At 38.6% G+C, this 23,543-nt stretch overlaps 1 protein-coding gene across 1 annotated transcript; it reads left to right on the plus strand.

The window, feature by feature from the left end:
* The first annotated feature begins 489 nt into the window (after positions 1-489).
* On the plus strand, positions 490-22,430 carry LOC149213866 (ubiquitin-ribosomal protein eL40 fusion protein-like). The gene is made up of 5 exons (XM_089392122.1): positions 490-649; positions 800-886; positions 1,197-1,299; positions 21,857-21,923; positions 22,136-22,430. The coding sequence occupies exons 1-5, from the start codon at positions 547-549 to the stop codon at positions 22,160-22,162; spliced, it is 387 nt and encodes a 128-aa protein (XP_089248248.1). The 5' UTR covers positions 490-546; the 3' UTR covers positions 22,163-22,430.
* The last annotated feature ends 1,113 nt before the right edge of the window (positions 22,431-23,543 follow it).

Genomic DNA, 23,543 nt, shown 5'->3' on the forward strand with positions numbered 1-23,543 from the left:
TACACTCGAGCTAGACCACACTATGGCTTAACATAGTTGGATTTTTGCTCACAAAGTTTTGAACTAAAAACCTTTACACCACAAAATGTCTTAACAAAACACTTGTCACTGTCTACTTTACACCAATACTTCACTTTATTAAATTTTAATTAATAATTTTTTTATAATTTAACTTACTCATTAAATTTAACATAATTTTACAATAAAACACCTCTCTACAAAATAAAATTTAAAATCAAATAATTTTATTTTCTTAATCATATAATTAAACCCAATTAACTATTATACATAACATTCTGCTTCTTAATCCCATAAACTAAACCCAATTAATTATCATACATACATAATCATGTTTTGTCACTGACTCGGACGGACGGATTTGTCTTCAAACTCTAATTTCTCAGACCTGGATCTGAAACCCTAGTTAGTTTCGAACCCCACATAAAACCCTAACTGCAAACCCTACCAGCCAAAAAGAGTCTATAAAAGCTGATTCTGGGCCATTAGAAAGAGTTTCTGTTGGAGTTGATCGATCTGGGCGACAAGATGCAGATCTTCGTGAAAACCCTTACTGGCAAAACCATAACCCTTGAGGTCGAGGGCAGCGATACGATCGATAATGTGAAGGCCAAGATTCAGGACAAGGAAGGTAAGCAAGCTTCAAATTTTGTTTGATTTTATTATAATGTGTATAGTTTTCGCTCCTGTTTGAATTTCCTTGCCATGCTTGCGATGTTCTCGGAGGGTCAAAATTGTTTTCTGTCCGTGTTTGTTAATTGTCGTTGTTGATGTTTTGCAGGGATTCCACCTGACCAGCAGCGTTTGATTTTCGCTGGAAAACAGCTGGAAGATGGGCGTACTCTTGCTGACTACAATATTCAGAAAGGTGCGCAAGCAGAAAGAAATGTTACTTACGAGAGTGTTCAATTGTAGCATTTTTGGAATTTTTCATTTGCTATGTATGGTTATTTTGGAAAAAATTGCTGTATTGACCGATTAATTTCGTTAAGGCAGAGTTTGGGGTTTCTCGTTGTTTGATCATTATTTGGTATGAATTTTTTAATGTTAGGTTTTCAGTAAGCTGTGATTAATTTATGGTTGAGTATCTCTTGTGTATGAAGAAGTTTTACATTTTGATTTCAGAGTTTCGGGTATTTATATTTTTCAAAACTTATGCAAGTTGTAATGGTATCCAGAGTCTACGCTACACCTTGTTTTGAGGCTTCGTGGAGGGATTATTGAACCTTCTTTGATGGCTTTGGCAAGGAAGTACAACCAGGACAAGATGATTTGCAGAAAGTAAGACGCATTTTTTTTTTGTTAATTTCTTCTGAAGCCTACATACTCCCTTTCTTGAGTTTATTCTAATCCTAATGGTTTTCTTTAAAATAATGATTTGAGGTTTTTGAATGACTCTCCAGTTCCGAATTTTCGATTAGATTCTTTTAGGGGATATTTGTATAAATATTGTAGTGAAAAATTATGTATTAACATGGGCATTAAATCGAAGAATTATATTGCCACAAAATCACTATACTTCCGTTTCAAAATAATAAAAAACAACCAATCTCGCAAGGGAAAGGCGTGCATACTTTAGTTCCATTAATCTCAATGTTCATCGCTAAAAGTGGAGGTCTCAGTTACCAAAAAAGCTATTCAAAAAACGTTGTGATACTGTTGCATTCAAGTACCTAATGGGTGTGTTTCATAAAAAGGATGTATTTTGAGTTAGAAAAAGAAACTATTACACCAAGACTTAATCCGGTTCAAGGAGAGATGAGGAGTCCGTTGGATGAGTGGTAGCCTTTCAGGGATTATTATAAGGGGGGAGATTATGTTGTAAAAGCTCAAAGTTCATTTTTTCTGGACAGTACATACATCATTGTTGCTTATGAGAACCCCATAAAAATTGAAAGGAGTGTGAGTAGGGTAAGGACCAAGGTTCCCGAGTTCATTAAGGTGCTGAAGTACGTTCCTTTTATTGATTTCACATATAACATGGTTCCGTATGAGAACAGCCCCATAAAGAAATTGAAGGTAGTATGAGTTAAGGGGTAAGGTTCTCAGGTTAATTAAAGAGCTGAAGTATGTTTCTTTTATAGTGATTACATACAACATAATTCTCTGTGAGAATCCCACGAAGAAATTGAAGATAGTATGGCTTGAAAGTTAGTGTTCTCAAGTTCATAGGGGATCTCTATAACACTTGTTGGAATATAAAACAGAATGGTATTGAATTTAGACCCTTTTTCAATGGGGATACACAAGAATTTTTTGACTTCTTTGTTGCTCTGTAATGTCTCTGTCTATGACAATATGAAGGATTTTTAGTGATATGGTTGTGTTCAAATCATGATGTCTTGAGTATAGTGGAGCTTCTCTTGAGTGAATTTAGTATTGGAGTATTTGGGTATTGATGTAGATACCCAATTGTATGTGCGGAGAGGGGTGGGAGAGAGTAGATAAGGATTTAGGTAGCACAAAATATTTACTATTATTTTGGAAGGTTCCCACATGATCCGAGGTACCATCCCGTAAAGTTCTTACATGATTTGATGTACCATCCCTTAAAGTTCTTACATGATTTGATGTACCATCCCTTAAAGTTCTTACTTCCCCAAGTTACACTTTTGGGGTGGGAGTTGTAGGGATTCATGATCTTAACCAAACATGAAATTCATGATCTTAACCAAACATGGACCCCTTTAAAAGTTGTAGTTGAAGGGATGAAACTGGTATTTTAGAAGTTTTTAATGCCCTTGTGAAGTCATGGAATAATGATGCACAAAGATCTAATAATTTTTTGTTTCCCAATAATCAATGCAAGTAAAAGAGCATGTGGCTTCAAGTACAAGGCGCTCCAAGGCACATTAAGGATTTGGTGTAGGGATATTGAATCTAATCTTTATACGATGCACTTGTAACTAGATTCAAATTAGTTCCATGGGTGATGGAATTTGCAATAGATTTAGGTAAAATTCACACCCAAATGCTTTTAATGTAGATGGATGCATTTTCACTTACTGGAAAAACAATTTACTAATTTCTTCATAGGTTTTGCATACTTCTACTAGGGGGTAATTGCAACACATGCATGAAATAGATTGGTGTTCCCATCAAAACCAACAAATGACAAATAAATATAAAGGTAAATCAAGGCCCAAGGTTGCCCAACACCCAATTGATGCCTAGACAACCTAATGCCCTTATTTTGTTTTTTGACAAATTGTATTTGTTGAAAGTGAAATCCCATGTCATAACGGTTTAAAGTTGAAATACAAGATTAAATGGAATGGCATTGACAACCATGATTTGTAATTTGGTTTGGGTTTGTTGATTTATGCTCATGGGTAGTTGTTTTATTTTACTATATGTAGCTAGGTTTTTGATCAATGATGTGATTTTGCTTGTTGGAGGTTGGTTTTGTGGTATGCTCAACTTGAACATGGGTACTTAGATTTCAATTAGGTAATTTATCATTAGGACTTGTCTGCTCATTTAAAATGTAGGCTTTTGTGGAGGATGCAAAATATTTCATGGGAGGTTATTATTCTATGTTGCCAGGAAACGTGGGTTCGGGGACGGGTGCAGGGACGGGGACGAGTACGTCATTTTTCGAAATAGGGTACGTGGGTTCGTCAGGGGTATATATATAATATAATATAATATAAATATTATATTTTATAAATTATAATATATATGAATTTGTATATTTTTCAACTTTAAACAAGAAAACTAAAATATTTATGATTTAAACTTTAAATATTTAAACATTCACATCATTGAACATTCAACATGCATAATGAAATTTCAAAATTTCTAGTTAGATATCATGTGCAAATTGGAGTTTACATATTAATAAGAATCATGATATATGTCCATCGTCATACTACATTCAAAATTTGTCTTAAGGCATCTCCAAACAAGAACTGGGAAATTTTAAAATACTAAAATAAAAGTATCTAATAGTGAACAATGGCTTCCTCAAGCGATGTCATCAACATCACTCAGATCTTCAGTTAGCATGCTCTCCAGGTAGGGATCACTCTCATCTTGAGGCTCTTTCTCATCCATAGCAATTGGAGGTAGCTCAATAAGGCCATCTTGGTTGTATCTCCTCATCCACACACATAGCATCATTTGTGTATTGGTCCCATCTCTTGAAAGGACCCTCGTATCCAGGGTCTTTTCGAGATATGAGACGAAGTGTGCTATGAACGTACACTAAGTTCTCTGCCTTCTTTGAGCCCAACATATTTCTCTTTACTAAATGGATAAAGGCATAAGTACTCCAATTCCTCTCGCAAGATGAAGAACTGACTATCTAGAATATTAGGGGAAGCCCATTAAATTAATTAAAAAGTAAAATATAAAAACTAAAATGAACCCCAAAGAACCCAAAAGAACCCAAAAGAACCTGATTTTGGGGTTCCAAGTACCCATCATCAGGGTTCTCCGTACCCGTCAAGACAAAAGAACCCAATTTTTTTTAATGAAGAACTCGGTTCTTCATAGAAGAACCCGGTTCTTATGGGTTCTTCTCAGAAGCACCCGAAACTAAATCCGGTACTTGGGGACAAGAACTCGGGACGAGTTCGAGAGCCTCACCCCCGGGTTCGGGAACCCATGCAACATAGTTGTTATTTCTCTATGATTGTGGAAATAACTAGTAAGTACCTTGAGGTCATCAATTTTTCCTTTTGTAAGCTAACATGGGACCATTCATATTCTATTAATTCGAGTTGAAACCTGTACATGCACATGGTGGCCTCAACCCGCCCCGAAGGGAAACCGGGTCTGTTGGCCACCTTAAGTTTTTAATAGCCATCCAAAAACAAAAAATGCTGAGTCTTCTTGTCCAAGCTAAGTATACTAAACATTCAAAGAGATTACTACTAATTCTTATCTGCATCATGAACTATAACAAAAATTAGAGCTAGCTCTCTGCAACCTAACTATGAAAATCTTATACATATCTCCAAATATCAGTCTGCCATGGCTTCCGGCTGGTTGCCTTCTTCCTTTATTCCAGAGTTGATCTTCCTTATCTGTTGCTGTATCTCTTCCAGCTTGCTATCCTGCATAAGAAGGGTTACCTGAATGTTTTGCATCTCTTTTTTCAGGTTAGGAATTCCCTGGGCCAATTCAGCCATCTCCATAGCAACCTGCTCCATGGCTTTTGCCAACAGCCTCTTCATTACCCAGTACACATGTAGAGCCTGTTTGTACAGGGACATGCGCCCTCTAGTATTCCCTGGATCCGGCAACAAGTATTCCCAGTCATCCATTTCGGATTCTGACTGTCCCTGTGTAGCTTCTTCCTCCATTCGCTGGATTATTTTCCGGATGTCCTCGTCGGTGTTTTCGCTGTAAGCCCTCTCTGCATACTGGACCCTCCGCTTCAGCGTTTTCCTGTCCCTTCTTTTACCCACCGGCGATGGTTCGCTTCTCTCTTGATTTCCAGCCGGCCTTCCTCTCCCTCTACCTCTTCGGCTCCGTCCCCGTCCTATGCTCCCTTTGTTATCATCCTTTACCCTGCTACCCTGACCCGTTATGCTGGAAGGGCCACCAAGGTCACCTTCCTCTCTTCGCCCTCTGCCTCTCTTCTCTCTATTCTTAGTTTCTTCCTGATGCCTGTCCTTAGGGGGCTTCCCTTTCCCCATTACACTCCTCCTTGGCTGCTCTTGACCGTCCTGATCTGAGTTATACATCTCCTCTTCTTCTTCCGTCCCGTCCATACCTGTCTGATACTGTTCCATTGCTTCCCAAGAATCAACCATATTTCCCTCCTTGCCCGTCCCCTTTCCGCCCCTGCTCGCCTCAGTCGCTTCCTTCCTCATTCTTCTCACTGTTGCCTTTCGTCCAATCCTTTCGGGGATGGGTGGTCTGTCTTTCTGCCTTCTCCGTCCTGCTTTAATCCTTGCTTTGGCCTCCACCACCCTGCTTCTTTGCACTCTCCCTCCGGTTGCATTTACCAAATTCCTTCCCTCGCACCTCCTCCCTTCTTCATATTTTTTTTCTTGCCGCCCATCCTCGTTCCTCTTCCCCACTTCCCTCTGCCACCTGCAGTTTCCATAATCGCCCACTCCTCCTCGTCTTACTTCTGTGCCATCGTACCCACGTCCCATCACTGAAGCGTTTCTACCACCACCTCTGACTTTCATTACTCCGTCTCTGCTCCTCCTTGGGATTATATCCCCTCTGTGGATCTTCCTGTTCGCCGGCATCATTACCCGTATACCATATGGCTTATCATGGCCTTTCACCACCATCATATTAATCACCCTCATCGCCGTCGTTTTCACCCCGATCGGGGCCTCTGGGGATCCTTTTTATAGAGCTGTGGTTTCATTATGGTCCTGAGTGATTATTGTGATGAGGTTCTCCCATCCTGGTTTGTTCATTACTGTTGGCCAGATGCTATCCACCTTTTCTCCCTGTTCTTTGCATCCCCAATTTGCAAGGAAGTCTGCAGCTTTATTTCCTTTTCGCCTAACATGGTTGATGATTTTATATTCAATACGCTTCAATATGTTTTCCAAGTCTTGAATGATCCCTGCCATCCTCCAGCTCTTTGCAACTTGATCCCAATCCTTCCCATTATTGAGATTTCTAAGCATTTCAACTACTATCTGCGAGTCGCCTTCAATTTCCAGATTTGTGTAGCCATTTCTTACTGCTATTCTAAGACCCTGGTATACAACCATCAATTCTGCTTCATTGTTGGTCATTATGCCTCCCCAGTCCGCATACACCCATCTAGTGCGTCTCTCACTGTCTCTAAAGATACCTCCAAAGCCTGCTGGCCCTGGGTTTCCTTTGGAAGCCCCGTCAAAATTCAGTTTAATGAAGTTTTTCCCGGGATAACTGAATTGCTCTGGACTCTGAGTCTGAGATCGTTGCTGTCTTTCTTTCAAGGGATACACCATGCCATATTCCATATTTAGATTAGCTAGGATTCGTCCTTCATCAGGGTTCGCTCTCCAATCCTCTTCCTCCCAGGTCTCAGCCAGAACAGTCTCCCTAATTAATTTTTGCGTTCTTCTCCATATCTTTTCTGGTGGATTGGCTTTGTCTAAGAAGATCCTTCGATTTCGTTCCTTCCATAGAAGCCATATAACAAAACCTATGGCTAGATTCCAGGTTCTCCTTACAACCGGGCATGAGAATTGGCCCTTTCCCCATTGGAAGATGGTCTGTTTAATATCCAGAGGGTCCCTATTAGATTTTCCAAAGAGGTTCCTGACTTCAACCCACTGTTGTTGAGCAAAGGGGCAAGAGTTCAGAATGTGTTCCTGGGTTTCGTTCTCCTGTTTACAAAGGCTGCATCTCGGGGGTCCCTGGAAACCCCGTTTCTGTAACTTATCCCACGTCAGAATTCTTTCTTTCCCAACTAGCCATGCGAACATAGTTACCTTCGGCCACCACTTATTGCTCCAAATTTGTTTCCAGTCTAAAGTTTCCTCCTCTCTCTCCTGGCGGGTGGTTAAATAATAAGCTTCTTTGACTGTGAAGGTCCCTCTTGTGGAATTTCCCCATCTAAGAATATCCTGTCCCGATCTAATTTTAATTTTCCTTGACTCCAATTCTTTTACAAGTATCCCTTTCTGCTCCTGATCTATATTTTCGTCCCATTCTTCTAGTTTTCTCCATGTTCTCCATGTCTCATCTGGCTCCTCTTCTTTCCAGTATTCTCTTACATACTCTAACCCCTCCATTACAGCCTTCTGATATGTACTTTGCAGAGCTTGGATACTGACCATTTTGTCTCTTTGCTGCCATGCCTCCTCCCAGAATCTAGCTATACTTCCTCCCCTTATTTCCCAGAAGGCATATTTGTTTATGATGTCTCTGTTCTGGCTTGCCAGTTCCCATATTGTAGATCCTTTTGGGGTTTCTTCTAGTCTGAGGATTCCTTCTGATGTTAAGGGCATATTATATTTCTGTGTCCATATTTTTTTCCATAAGTCATTTCCTCCCCTCATCCACCTCCACCATAGCTTCGCTCCTAGAACTTGGTTTAGGATGCCCGGGTCTCGGAGTCCTAGACCTCCTTCTTCTTTTCGTTTTGACAGACTTTTCCACGATACTAGGGCCCATTTCCTTTGCTGTTTTGGTCCTCCCCATATAAATTTTCCGAAAATTTCCTTCATTTTTGTACATGCACCTTTGGGAGCAGCCATGACCGATAGAGGATAGATTGGTATGGATTGGAGAACTGATTTCAGGAGCACCAGTCTTCCTGCTATGTTCAACGAGCGAAAGGACCAATTCGCGAGTCTATTCTTGAGTTTTTCTATTATTTGCTGCCAGTTTGCTATTCTTGTAGGATTTACATCTAGTTGATTCCCCAGGTATTTTGTTGGTAGTTCTCCATATCGGAATCCCAACGTTCTGGTTAAATGAGCTTTGATCGTTTCTGGGGTATTGAAGATAAAAGTACAAGATTTGTCTTTGTTGATTTCCATACCCGAGGCTTCCATAAACAAATCCAAAATCCTTTTTACTCCCCTTACTTCCTTTAGAGAGACCTCACAAAAAAGCATGATGTCGTCTACGAACTGCTGGTGTGTGATAGGCAGGTTGCTTCCCCATAGCCTCAGCCCTTTGATCTTTCTTTCCCTCATCTCTTTTTTGAAATACCTTCCCAGACCCTCCGCAGCCATGATAAACAAAAAAGGAGATAAGGGGTCCCCCTGTCTTAATCCTCTAGTGGCGTTGAAGGTCGAAGTTGGCGCCCCATTCAGCATTATAGAGAAATTAGGCATTGATATCATATTATAAACCCAGTCTATCCATCTGTTACTAAACCCAAAAGCCATAAGAATTGCCTTGAGGTACTTCCAGTTTAGGCGATCGTAAGCTTTTGACAAATCTAGTTTTATCATCATCCCCCTTTGCTTTTTTTGCTTTAGAGAGTGGATCACTTCCTGGGTAACTACTAATCCATCAAGGATTTGTCTTCCCTCCACAAAGCCGGTTTGCTCCGGGGATATTATACTAGAGAGAATAGGTTTCAGTCTTTTAGCCAACAATGTAGCGATTATTTTATAAATTACATTGCAGAGGGCTATTGGGCGAAAACCGTGGGCAGTTTTGGAATTAGCATTTTTAGGAATCAGAGTAAAAAAAGTAGAGTTAAGACCCGGCCATACCTTCTGATTTATGCGAGATTCCTCTACCACCTCCAGTATATCTTGTCCAAGAAAATGCCAGCCTGCCTGGTAAAATTCCGCTGTATATCCATCCGGTCCTGGGGCCTTGTTTTTCTTCATACCCTTCACAATTTCCTCCACTTCTTCTAGCGTTGCTGCCCTCATCAATGCCATATTTTGGTCCTCCGTTATTATCTTTGGGATTTCCTTGCAGATTATTTCTGTAGCCGCTCCTCTGTCCACTTGTGGTTCCGTCAGCAGGTCTTTATGGTACCCTACTAGTACCTGTTCAATTCCTTCATGTTCTGTTATCCTCTCCCCTTCTTCGTTTTTGATGGAGAAAATTCTGTTCCTTTGCCTGTGCTGGATCATGGCTTGGTGGAAGAACTTTGTGTTCCTTTCGCCTTCGCGGAGCCAATTTATCCTGGACTTTTGTTTCCATAGGATCTCTTCCTGTTTCCTCCGCTCCTCAAGTTGGCTAATTAGAATTCCCTCCTCTCTGCTTCTCTCCTCGTTTCGTCCTTCTATAATAATTTTTTGTTGTATCTCTTCCATTTTTTGCTCTAGTCTCTGCTTTTCCATTAATATGTTTCCAAACTCCTCCTTATTCCATTTTTTGATTTTCCCTTTGAGTTCTTTGAGCTTTAGCTGAAAGGTATGCATCTTACATTTTCCTTTTTGTTGACTTTGAGTCCACCATTCCTCTACCTTAGACATAAACTGTGGATTCCTGAGCCAGAAGACCTCAAACCTGAAGGGTCTTTTGAGGGGGTTTTTCTTGATGTCTATCTCCAGTCTAATAGGCCAATGATCTGAGCCCATCGCCGGCATTATCGTGGCCTCAACAAATACATCCCTGTTCATTATTTGTTCTGATATTAAGAATCGATCTAACCTGGAAGCTATTTGGTTTCTGCCTCCTCTTCTATTGTTCCAAGTGTGGATGCCGTTTATTGTCGGGATGTCTACCAGTCTTTGCTCTGTAATCATTTCACTGAACTCCTCCATGTCTTGATCTGGTCTATTTATACCTCCTCTCTTTTCTTCTATCGTTTTGATCATATTAAAGTCTCCCCCTACAATCCACGGGATCCTTGGGAAGATCTTTCGGGTGGTTTGCATATTTTTAAGGAAATTTTTTCGTTCCCTTGGTATGTGCGGACCGTAGACACCTGTGATGAGAATCCACTCAGATGACCCTATCAATCTGAATAAGCCTGAGAGGATTCGGGGTAAGCTTATCCAATTTTCAAAATGCACCTCCTCAGGGTTCCAGAGGATTGCTAGACCTCCTGTCGTGCCATTCGCATCCTGACCCATCACCTCATAATGTATTTTTTGTTTTCTCATTATGTCTTCTAATTTTTGGGAGCTGATCTTCGTTTCTTGGATTATCATTATACTGGGTTTATCTTTCTTCACCCTGTCCTTCAGATACCTCTGTTTTCCTTTACTGTTAAGGCCTCTAATGTTCCAACTTGTGACTATCATTTTATAACTTTTTGGGGGGTTGTTGAAATACCTCTGAGAGAGGTATAACTCTGCCTGAGTTAACCAGTATTTCTCCAACCGCTTGTATGGTTTCGCTCATTGTCCGCCTCCCTCTTTTCCTACCGCCTTTGCCAGAGCTGTCCATTCCCAAACTTTGAGTTCCTTGCGTTCCTGTTTGATCCAGTTGATTTGCTAGAGTAGTTCCTTTCTTTTCCTTGTATTTCTGGAATGTCTCTTTATACAGTTGCTTTTGGGCTTCCGGGATAAACCTTTCATCAAGATTTTTCTAGTCCTGTAACAGCCTTTTCATTATTTGTTCGTCCTCGCTTCCATTATCCTTCTGGGGGTCAATCTCCGTCTGAGGTTGTTCTACTGTCATATCCATGCTGTCCTCTGCTCCTCCTTCCGCCATACTTCCTTGGTTTAGGTCTGGCTCCTTTGTATCTTTTATGAGATCCATAGGTTCCTCCACGCTTTCTTCTTTTCCCATCTCCCCTTCTTCTTCCTGTAGGACCTTGAACTTGTTTTGACATTCTACTGACACTGTTTTGACGGGTTGTTGCATTCTTATCGTTTCTTTCCCTGGTCTTCTTTTTCTGGGGATTTCCTGGAAACCCTCTTCCCCTCCTTCTGTACCTTCTGTCCTCCTTTTTTCTTCTTCTTTTTTCCTTGATGTTTCCTCTGCATTGTTCAGTGGGCATTGTTTGAAGAGATGGCCATATTCATGACACCTTCTGCATCTGAAGGGTATATGTTCGTAATCCATCGGTTGCTGCCATACTTCGTCATGGTATTCTAACTCTATGAACTCCGACAGTGGTTCTGCTATATTCATATATACACATATCCTTGCATAGGATGTATACTTCCCTCTTTTTGTTGTCTCTGCTACTTTGACAAAAGTCCCGATTGTATTGCCTATGCCTTCCAGAATATCAGGATCCCAAAACTCCATTGGTAAGCCAAACAATCTTACCCAGATGGGTGCTGCTAACATCTTTTCATGGTCTGGATTGTAGCAGTCCTCCCAATGCCTCATAAATAAACCAGCGTTATTCATGAAATACGGTCCCCCTTCAAAGATTCTTTCCTTATCTTCTAGGTTTGAAAATATCACTGTGAAAAAGCCCTTTGCCCCTAGCTTTAGATCTATATGCCCTTTCGGCTTCCATCTTTGTTGTATCCACTTCGCCAGGTCCTTTTCCGAAGGCCAAAACCCTACAAACTTACATATCAAAGCATGGTCCCTCATATAACATCTGTACTCTTCAAGTTTGTTGTTGGGGATTACGAACCTTGGTTTTTTCAGAGCTCTGGGTAGACATCTGCCCCCAAGTCTTGTTTGCCATCGATTTCCCATTATTGGCGCATCTTTGTTGTTTTCCTTTGGGTCTCTTTGTATTCCGCTTCCACTTGATTCTCCCGCTATCACGTTTTTGTAGGAGGGGATCTCTCCCCTCCCTGGTTCCCCTGCCATGGCATCTTTCAGCTCCTCCCTGATTTATATAACCTTCCTCCTCTTTTTATGTTGTCGCAGACCCGGTTGCGCGCAGGAGACTTGCCCTCCTGCCCTTGTCTCCGTTGCCGCCCCTCTTACAGACTCGCCGCTGTTAGCCCTAAATTTGCAGAAACCCTCGCTTTCGCCTATCGATCATCTTGAGGTCATCAATTTTATTTTGCAAGGGTTTTGTTCAATTCAGTGCTAATTTCAAATTGACCTTATGCCACTTTTGGGTAATTACAAAGCTAAGTTCCTAGAACTAAAACATTATTCATGTCAAAGTATGTGATGGGTGTTGTTGTGGGACTTGAAGGTCCCATCTAGTGCTTGCTGTATTGGTAGAGGTTGTGCATGCAAGAATGGGAGGATTCATCATTGTTTAATAATGTAGTTTTTTTTAATTGGAGATAATTGTGAAATACTTTCCATGATGGTGATCTATTTATCTAATCTGAAATATGCTTGCAAGGAGGGTGGTATCAAGCTACATTTTTCAACGTTATATTATATTTGAAGTTATTATTTCAATCTCTATAAGGATGTTATCACTGTGTGTAGCTTCTTTGCATATCATGATAAAAGCAACAACTACTACAACATGTGCCAAATTCGGCTCTAGAGCAAGGAGAAATGTGATCGCTGTTATAACATTTTCCAAATATGGGCTCTAAATCAAGGAGAAATGTGATCCATGTTGATCCTCTTTACATAGAGTTGTGTCTATTTCTATTCTCCTTGGGGATTTTTCGAGAGAAGTTAAGGGCTTTACTATTGTAGCTTTTTAAGTCTCTGATGTTGTAAGTTGCATGTTCAACTTTTGTTGATCGCTGAGGTATAATTTTCTAAGTTATCAGAAATGTCCCTCCCTACCCCTAGAAATGTAATTTTGTGTTTTAGAAACTCATATGAAACAACACATAAATGACAATGATACGTTTTCGAGCTGTTTCGATCTTTTGGAAATTGCGGATCTTATTTTTTAAATGTTTCATGCATTCTTTTAAGGGTTTTGGATCCGTTTCCAAAAAATTGGATACATATTTGGGAAAATTGTGATACATATCCGAATTTTTGGAAACAGATACATGCATAAAAGTCTTTGCTCGGAATGAAAATTAATTTTAGTAGATTTTTTGCTTGGGGAAAAGTTTGCTTTCCACCCTCTTAACCTATTCATGCCATTTGTGCGTTGGAGGAGGTTGTACTAGTGAATCTGTCATTTGGTATAGGTTGGATATGTTGAGATTCGAGAAAGATTGTGTATTAAATAAAAATAATGGATTTAATAATCATGTCAAACTTCAAAATCAATGCATTTTTAAAGGGATATCCATGAAATGTATATGGAAACATTTATGCTCATCACCAAAAGAGGCTTAACCCTTGCAAAGCTTGATTGAGAGGCTACCTTCAAGTGGAGAGTAGCCCGCAAACTAAACCCCCAAATAGGTTTAAGTAGTTGTAATGGCAACAAGCTCCCCTCTCAAGAAGAAATGGAAACTCAAGAGAATGATTTCTATTACTCGGTTTCTAATTGTAGTTTGTATCATTCATAATTTAGTTACAAAAAGAGTTGAATCCAATAGGCCTGTTTTATAGTCCTGTATATGAAGATTGCTACATAAACAAAATATTAATAATTTTTAGTTAACAAGTTTAATGGTTGCCATATAGGCCAATGTTCTAAAACTTCGACTCCGACATTGACATCGACTTGGCCAAGGGTTGACTCCGACTCAGTATCAACTTGATTGGCTCGATTTCAATGACTCGGTCATTGTAAAAAATACATTAAATATTTAATTTTTTTATAAAAAAACTTAATTTTAAAAATTTTCATTCATGTTTTCAAACACAGCATTAGAATATAGATAGAAGACAACATATGATCAAAGCAGGCTCATGTATATATCCATTATATCAAAATGGCACCTACTGCACTGTCCAATACATACATGATGATGATATAGAGAATCGAGATCAAAACAAAAACACATAACAAATGATGCAAGGTATTTTGATTATTAGAACACATAAAATTCAATCCAAAAATTTGCACAGTAAGGATGAAATTGCTTTTTTTTATTAAGCAGTGTCAGTCTGTTCATCCACTTCAAGTGGCTTTATTAACTTACCCTTAATCTCCATGTTCTATTTTGGATGTCCGGTTAATCTATGAATTTTGTTTTGGAGGAAAAGGATGATGCATAGAGAAAAAACATTTCTGTGCATGGGACATAAATTGTACCTATTGCATGATGCATCAAAGGAGTGGATGCCACATTATTCTATAAAACTTAGGCATTGTTGATGATATTTCATGGATCAGAACAACTATTATAGAAGGTGTGGTGACAAGAACTATGACACTTAAGTTATTCCAGGCAATTCATCTGGATTCCGTAGCCTGGGCCTCTTTTTCTAACTCGGCCGAGTTAATGCTAGCTCGGCCGAGCCGACTGGGTTAATACCGAGCCGGCTGAACCGAATCCAAGGCCGAGTCAATATTTCTGGGCCTGGCTCAGACCAACTTGGTCGAGTCGGTTCCGAGCCGGCCGGTTTTGAAAACAGTGATATAGGCCCACCTCAACTTGTTAAAATATTTGAGTAGATCGATGCCCAATGTGATCCTATCAAAGATGAAGGATTTGTCCTTTGACTATGAGATCTAGACAACACTAAACTAGCTTTACCAAATTATGCCAAATAGTCAGAACACTAAACTTTTTAAAAACTATTGATACCTGAAAAAAACATGATTGTAACTGTAACATAACATAAATTCAAAATTGAAAATGGTCAGATCTTAATCTTTCTTAGGGTATTGATATATTTATCAAACCCATTCAAGCTTTAAGCAATAAAGTTCAATGCACACTACATAGTACCTGTCTAAGTTCGATTATGCATTTATAAATATAGAATCTAGATTCTAAAAGATGAATGGTAATATGAAAATTTTATTTTGATATATATATATATATATATATATATATATATATAAGATGAATGGTATATATATATATATATATAAGATGAATGGTAATATAAATTTTCATATTACCATTCATCTTTTAGAATTTAGATTCTATATTTATAAATGCACACACACACACACACACACACACACACACACACACACACACACATATATATATATATATACAGACGCTGTTTCCTTGTTGTATCATATCCATTTTTTTTGAAAATTTGCTGTATCTGTTTCAAACCCTTATCTATATTTCTTCTTATATTCATTTCAGTGCAACTTAGATAATTTGTCTAAAGTAAACTCCCATTTGGAAGCTCTTTCATAAATTGACATTGATTTGGTGGTATCTAGCTGTTTTTTAACTCATTAGACAAAAGCTTTATGTGTGTTTAATCTTGAATTATTATTTGTGAAGCAAAGGACATGTTGTATGAATTGGGGAGTCTCATGAGGAAAAAAATGTATAATTGCATTTAGTTTGTCTCCACAAGCAAATTTTTAAAGATTCAAGTACTCTTGTCGTTGGTGGTGATGGAATTATCAACGAGAGTTCAAATCTTAGAGGTTGTTTTGAGACAATGGATGTGGATCAGACTCTTTGCATGATTTTGAAGGGTCTGCCTGAAGAAGTTGGCTGGCCCCTCCAATGTACTTATTGTTGATATCAATCTCCCCCCCTCCCCCTCTTTAGTTCAAGATTTAATTTTCTAAGGGTGTTTTGAAGTTGTTTTTGAATTGCCATTCTCATTTTTTAGGAATGAACATTCAAATGATCTCTAGAAGAAATCAATCTAGAAACCAATTGTACAATGACAACAACATTTCTCCTTGATGATTAACATTGTGTTTGTTTGCGTCTCATCGAAGAGAATGTTAATGTGTGAGTCAGTTAACCAAATTGTTATTCATGCAATTGTAGTGTATTCAAGCATATTTATATACTTATGATTGCAATTGAGATAGTTTAATAATTTATTTTCGGAAGGTTTTATTCTTTTGAAGATTTTTCGGATATCGGCAATTTGCCTTTTTGTTTCATTTTTAGTGTCTGAGGAATAATCATGGTGTGATGATTTAGTTGCTTTGAGATAAGTAAAACAGTGTTCCATGGGGACATGTCCCCCAGGTTCGGGTGTGCGTACCTCTCGCACCTAGGATCCCAAACGTTTCCCCATGTACCTGTTTTGGGGGGACGTAGGGGGGTGTTCCCCAGTGTGGGGGGCGTGACTTCACAAAAGGGGGACGCTTGGGCGCCCTCCCTCGAAAAGGGCTAGGTGTCCCCCTTTAATTTTGCTTGTAAACAATGATTTGGGTGGGGAAGCTTAAAATTCAACCCTAGGACCCTACTAATGCTATGTAATTAATGGTACTATTAATTTCTTAAAGTAAAAGTCATCCTTTTACTTAAATTTTTAACATTACCATGAAATGACTCAGGATGTTTGAGTGTGTTTTCAACCTCATTGGATTTCATATGGAGAAAGTAGAGTTTTAAATCTCATTCAAAATACAACAGACTTAACAGTGTTTTAGGAATTCAAGATGGGGGGGATTGCAATGTTTCCATTGTATTTTGTCATGTACAAGTGTATGGAATTAATATTTTGTCATGTATGAGTGTATGGAATTAACATTTAATATTGTCATGTACGACTGTACTTTAGACTGACTCTTTGACTCGTCACTCTACTATTTTTGAGTTTTAGTTATATCATTTTACTATTCCAGTCTTCAGATTTTAGTATCTATCATAGTCTATTTTGCTTAGTACTAATTACATTCTATAATGATAAATGATGAATTTTAATTTTAAATCAATTTGGAATCTAGAATGATAAATGATGAGTTCAATTTTTAAATCAATGTAGATTCTAGAATGGTGAATAATGAATGATGAATATGGATCAATGTATTTCATTATTGAATATTGTGGTTTGTGGATGAATGATGTATGCATTAGTAAGAATCATGAGTATGGATCACTGTATTTCATTATTTAATTCAATTATGTATGGATCAATGTATTTATGCATTTTATTATTAAATATGAATTTGAAATATATATATATATGAAAAAAATTATATACCTCGACGTCTCCCTGTCCCCCCCTAAATTTCCCTAAAATTTGAGGGTACTCCCACACGTGTGTCTCCCCGTCCCAAAGTCTTGGTGGAACGTTGACTAAACGTAGTCTAGAGTAATGGTTATCATGTAGTGTTTACAAGATTTGGTTGTAGGTTAGAATCTTAGGGGAGAATGTGTGATGTTACTTGTTGCCTATGAGGGCACTCTTTTTCCTAGACGCACATCTTGAGGCATAGGCAGTAAACAATTTTTTGTGTACAACGTTGGAAGCACTCATTAATATCATACAAGTATTGCTTATCCCATATATTAGGCCATTTACACATATGGGTATTAAATTTCCATGAAACTCTGCAACTACTTATGAATAACTGAAAAACAAGGCAACTAAATATTGAAACCAAATTTACTTTCACCAAGATACTAATTTCTTAGCAACTTATAAGTAGTGGAATAAAAACTAGAGATAAAAACACAATCACACAAATTGACACACATGTTTACCTAGGAAACCCAAAAGGGAAAACCTGCTATCTTTGTTGTGGTATTTTATTGATTGGTCTTGAGCAACTGGATCCATTACAAAGCATTTTGTCTTTGAGAAAGTGTTATGCTTCTTCTCACTAATATCAGTTGATACAATTGATCTCAGCCCTCTAGCACACAATTGTTCCCTTGTTTCCTGGACTTACCTTGCTTCTTACTTGATCCTGCTCCTTCCTTGCGTGCTTCTCCCATTTCCTTGTGCACAAGGAGCTCCTATTTCCTATCGGACTTGTGGCTCCTATTCTCTTGCACAAATCTCCAAAGTTTCCTATTCCTTAGTGCACTTGTGGCTCCTATTTCTTAGGACGCAAGCTTCCTCAAATTTGTGCACAATCAATCTCCTAAATCCTTGTGCACGTGTGATCTCCTAGTTTTTAGGACACAAGCTCTCTGTGCTCTCCATAATCAAGGATAATCTCACAAACCCATGAATTGTCTTGTCTCACAAACCTTTTGTACAAAACTTATCAATTTCATCCTCCTCTTTATAGACCTAATTTGAACATGCAAGTAGGCCCAATTTTATTTAGAAGTTGAGTTCTGATTGAGATCTATCTGAGAGTTTTTCTCATCCTTTCTCCAATCAACACTGGAGTTTTTAACTTGTTCTCTCTCCAAACAACATTGAAGACTAACTCATTCTTCCTTCAATCAAGACTGAATACTAACTTGCTCTAACTAAACTTGTAATTGCCACCTCATTTTGTAGTCAAACTGATGAGACTCCACTAAACTGAAGCTCTAACTGTATGATGATTATTCTAGTAAACTGGAAATAACATATCCTAACTAATTCCAACTCATGAGCTCACACTCATACTGAGAGAAAGACAAATAGAGGTCTTCATTGGCTAAGGCACAAGCTAGAAGAGCTTTACTCATTGCACTTTCATCACTCCCTCTTAGTGAGTAAGGTCCTTTTAGAATAACCTCTTCCACCTAGATTTGTCTCCAACACCACCACGTTATCTGTTGTTGTAGCTGCTCCCTCTAAACTGGAAGACTTCCTTGCTTCTTGTTTTGGAATTTAGTCTGAAGACTTGTTCCTTCCAACCATGCTCCTATGATCCACCATGTACACCCCATTTGAGCCTACTACTGATTTTCCCTGTGGCTCTGAGTCTATCAACTTAGTTGGAAATGCCATATACTTGGTGTACTTTTATGGCTGCTTACTCTACCTGAACATAGAGCTAGGAGTCTTAACTCGCTTCTAGGCCTTTTGACCCTGCCTCCTTGGCTCTCCTCTTTGTGCTGGGAGTCACTGACTGAGTGGTTGCTGGCTCTCATCTTGGTCTCTTCTCATCATCTTGCTAGTTGGCCCACTTGCCAACTAGCCTAGCCAAGACTCAAATTGTGATATTGGCTGAGGCGCTCCTTCTTGGGAGGTCTACCCCGCTCTCAATCTAAGGACTCCCTTAGAGCTTTGCTCTCCTCAACCCTCATGTCTCTACTTTGTGCTCTTCCTGCCTTGTTGCTCAAGGTTGTGTCTGTCTCAACCTGTAGCAGATACACATTTTTCATCCTTACACTTATATGCTTCTTACATCCAGAAACTAAGTGCTTGAGGTAAGCCTTACCTTTGTTGAAGATGACATCATAGATGTCCTCAAGGGTAGCTACTAGATAAGGTTCTTCTTCAAGTCTGGAACATAGGGGACATATTTGAGATGGAGAGAGCTGCCTGACTCCCTCTTAAAACTGACAATACCAACTCCCCTAGTTGCATACTTGCGATAATCTCCTAGTTCAATCTGAAATTGCATGTCTTTTTCCTTTTGGTGGCTGAAATACTCAATGTTCCCGATCATGTGGAAGGATGCTCCTAAATCAATATACTGTATATTGTTGTTTGCTGAGGTTGACATGCAAGCTATCAATAAGAAATCTTTCTCGAACTGAGAAGAAAATGCATCTACCTTAGCTGACGCAGCCACATGATCCTTTTTGGACTCTCGATTAGGACACTTAGTGGCATAGTGTTTGAACTCATGGCAATGAAGCACTTGATCTTGCTTAGGTCATTCTTCTTTTTTTTGCCCTTCTGATTGGACTTGCCTTTCCCAATTGGGAATATTCTCTTTGCCACTTACTGCATCTTGTAAATTCTCCCAAGGCTTATGAAGTCCCAAAAGTGCAACACTTACGAGGTCACTCTTTGCTATAGTTACGCTCGCTCCACTTAGCTCATCCCGAACCTGAGTGAACTTAGAAAGATATGTGATGATGGGCTTTCTTTTGCTCATCTGGATTTTACTTATCTTTTCCTTCAAAGCCATCTTTCGAGCATCATTGGAACCTTGATACAAATCTGAGATGGCTTTCAACATCTCATGTGCTGTCTTCTTCCCATGTAGATGAGGGATAATATGATCTTTGAGCCCCTCAAGAACAATTCTTCTTGCCTTGGTGTCATTCTTGTTATGCTGGATCAACTGTTGGGCATCTTGAGGTGGATTTATTTGATTTGCCACAAATTCTAGCATCCCATTATCTTCCAACACCACTGAGATCCTCTCCTTCCATGACCAGAAGTTCGAGGCTCCCTATAAACTGTGATCTGCCCCTAGTCCTGGGAACACCAAATTGCTATCGAAAGAACTGCTCTTCAAACTGTAGTGCAAGCCTTCTGCGTGATCTGCCCTGTTCACCGACTGCCCTGTTCACTGATTGATCGATTTGGTGTTGGTCTTTATGCTAATCTCTGCTCTGATACTGTGTTAAATTTCCATGAAACTATGCAACTACTTAGATGAGTAACTGAAAAACAAAGCAACTAAATACTGAAACCAAATTTACTTTCCCCAAGATACAAAGTTTCTTAATAAGCAGCAGAATATAATCTCAGTTGATGTAATTGATCTCAGCTTGCCTTGATCACTGCTTGATCTTGGCCCTCTAGCATGCAACTGTTCCCATGCTGCCTCCTTGACTTGCCCTCCTCCTCCTTGACTTGATCCTGCTCCTCCTTCCTTGTGCACTGGGGCCCCTATTTTCTTGTGCACAAGTCCCTATTTCCTAGCAGACTTGTGACTCCTATTTCTTAGGACACAAGCTTCCTCAAATCTGCGCACAATCAATCTCCTAAATCCTTGTGCACTTGCGATCTCCTATTTCTTAGGACACAAGCTCGCTGTGCTCTCCAAAATCAAGGATGATCTCACAAACTCGTGAATTGTCTTGCCTCACAAACCTTGTGTACAAAGCTTATAAATTCGTATCCTTTTGTCCTCCTCTTTATAGACCCGATTCGAACATGCAATTTGGCCCAATTCTATTTTAGAAGTTGAGTTCTGATTGAGAGCTAACTGAGAGTTCTTCTTGTCCTTCCTCCAATCAACACTCGAGTTCTTAACTCATTCTCTCTCCAATCAACACTGGAGACTAACTTGTTATTTGAGTTCTGATCGAGAGCTAACTGAGAGCTCTTGTTCTTTCTCCAATCAACACTGGGGTTCTTAACTCATTCTCTCCCCAATCAACACTGGAGTTCTTAACTTCTTCTCTCCAATCAACACTGGAGACTAACCCGTTCTTCCTTTAATCAAGACTGAAGACTAACTCGCTCTAACTGAACTTTAACTGTCACCTTGTTCTGTAGTCAAATTGATGAAGACTCCACTAAACCGAAGCTCCAACTCTATGCATACTATCTTGATTATTATTTAAGTAAACTGGATATAACTCATCCTAACTTAAGTCTAACTCCTGAGCTCTCACTTATACTGAGAGAAAGACAAGTAGAGGTCTTCACTGGCTAAGGCACAAGCCAGAAGACCTTTACTCACTACATTTTCGACAATTTAACTTCGATTTGTGTTTGAGTTTTTTTGCAAGTCATGATGCAGTCCAACCATGGCTATTAAGGCAAAATAAAATTTGGTTTAGTGTGAATATCACCAATTATTGTATCCAATGTGGCCTTCTATCAAGGCATCTTTGAAGATTCTGGCTGCTTGTTCTTTTATTTTTTGTATATCAATAAATTTGTTTAACTTAATTTTTCTTTTCTGTTTGAAAAATGTGTTGAAAATTGGTTATTGAGATAGAACGCATTCCATTGGTTTTGTTGGTGTTTGTGGCAGGTGTTATGCCCGTTTGCATCCCAGGGCAGTAAACTGCAGGAAAAAGAAGTGCGGACATAGTAATCAGGTGAATTTAATAGTCTTGTATTATTTACCATTATATACCTAATGCCACTTTTGTTACTTTGCATGTAATATTGGGGTCAGGCCTTTTGTAGCTTATCATATTCCAAGTCCATTATAAATGGTGTTTACATAACTAGCTAGTCAGCCATTTGTATGCCTATAATCATGCACTTGGGCCGGTTCTCATCCTTTGTTATTTTCGTTTTAATGCAGCTGAGGCCTAAGAAGAAAATCAAATAAAGCGTCCTATTTGAAGCAGATAGTTTATCTGCACAAATTTTTGCTGATTTATTGTCATTCCCTTTGAGAAGCCAACTGGATTTGAACATTTATTTTTCTAAAAAAGACCGTGTTACTATCATGTAGACCGCAGAATCTGACCCCTCTAGCCAGGAAATTATGTTTCCAGTTGGGCCAGATTTGAATAGTTGTGGATGTTATTTCCAGATTTGAGTGTGAAATTGTGTTTTACAGAGATTTAATATTAGTACGTTGCCTTCTTTTTTTATCATGTGATTTACTGCATTTTCTACCACATGCCCAATTTTTTTACAATATTTATATGTAAAACTCTCTTGGGTTGGAGTGCAAATGAGAAATTTTATTAAAGACTGAGAAGTGTGGCTTAAGAAGAGGTACCTGTTGGGAAGCAACGCATAATATGTGTTCCTTGTGAAATTAAAACAGGCGTATGTCACATCATGTTTACCAATTGGTTTTTGAAACCAGGATAGACAGCACAGCAATGTGTTAGACCCAACTATGGAAAAAGCCAAAACCAACCAAGATTGTCCTTTTTAACTCTGAGATCTGGAGGAAAAATCTATCTTGTCAGCTTTTTAATTTACTGTACAGCAATGTCTACATGGTATTAATAATTAATATTGGTATCGATAAATAATAATGTTTTTAGTTCATCTTTTCTATTATTTTTTTAGTTCATCATTAAATATCAGCCATCAGTTTTGAGTCAACTTTGTGTTCAACGGGAATGGTCGAGTGCGTGGTTATAATGCAAAAACATCGAATAATTTTCTGAGATATCAAGTTATTTTAGGTTGACGTTACATTGAGTGAATGTGTTTGCCACTGTCGTATGGAAAACTATTTTGCAATATCATAACTGATGGTGGTTTTTTGGTTTTATGTTCCTTTCTTGAAGATATCGTTAACTATTGCTAGGAAATTGAGTTGCTTTGAGAAGAAGACTAACAACCGGCACCGGTGCTTTTCAAAATCTGAATTAATTTTAACCTTTTAGGTCATAAAAATTATTTTGCCTGAGAGGGAATGGATAGAATTGCAAGTTTTAGATATGTAATCGGCACAATTTTAGCGTCTTACGTCTTAAAAATATTTGATGCAACGAAAAATCACAATCTTACTAAATATTATATCACCAAATTTTGACTTTAAAAAAAGTCAAAATGTCTCATAATATAACTATGTCCTTTCAAACAACTAAGTTATTATATCACCAAATTTTAATGAATAAGTCGAAATGTCTAATAATATAACTATGTCCTTATTTTGTGGCCTTTATGAGCAGCTTTTAAGTAATATTTTAAACAACTAAGTTATTTTGTGGACTTTTAAGAGCAGCTTTAAAGTAATATGTATT

Source organism: Pinus tabuliformis, chromosome 1_1, assembly GCF_031772625.1.
Source record: "Pinus tabuliformis cultivar Carrire ecotype Pingquan chromosome 1_1, CPIR1, whole genome shotgun sequence".
Taxonomy (NCBI): Eukaryota; Viridiplantae; Streptophyta; class Pinopsida; order Pinales; family Pinaceae; genus Pinus; species Pinus tabuliformis.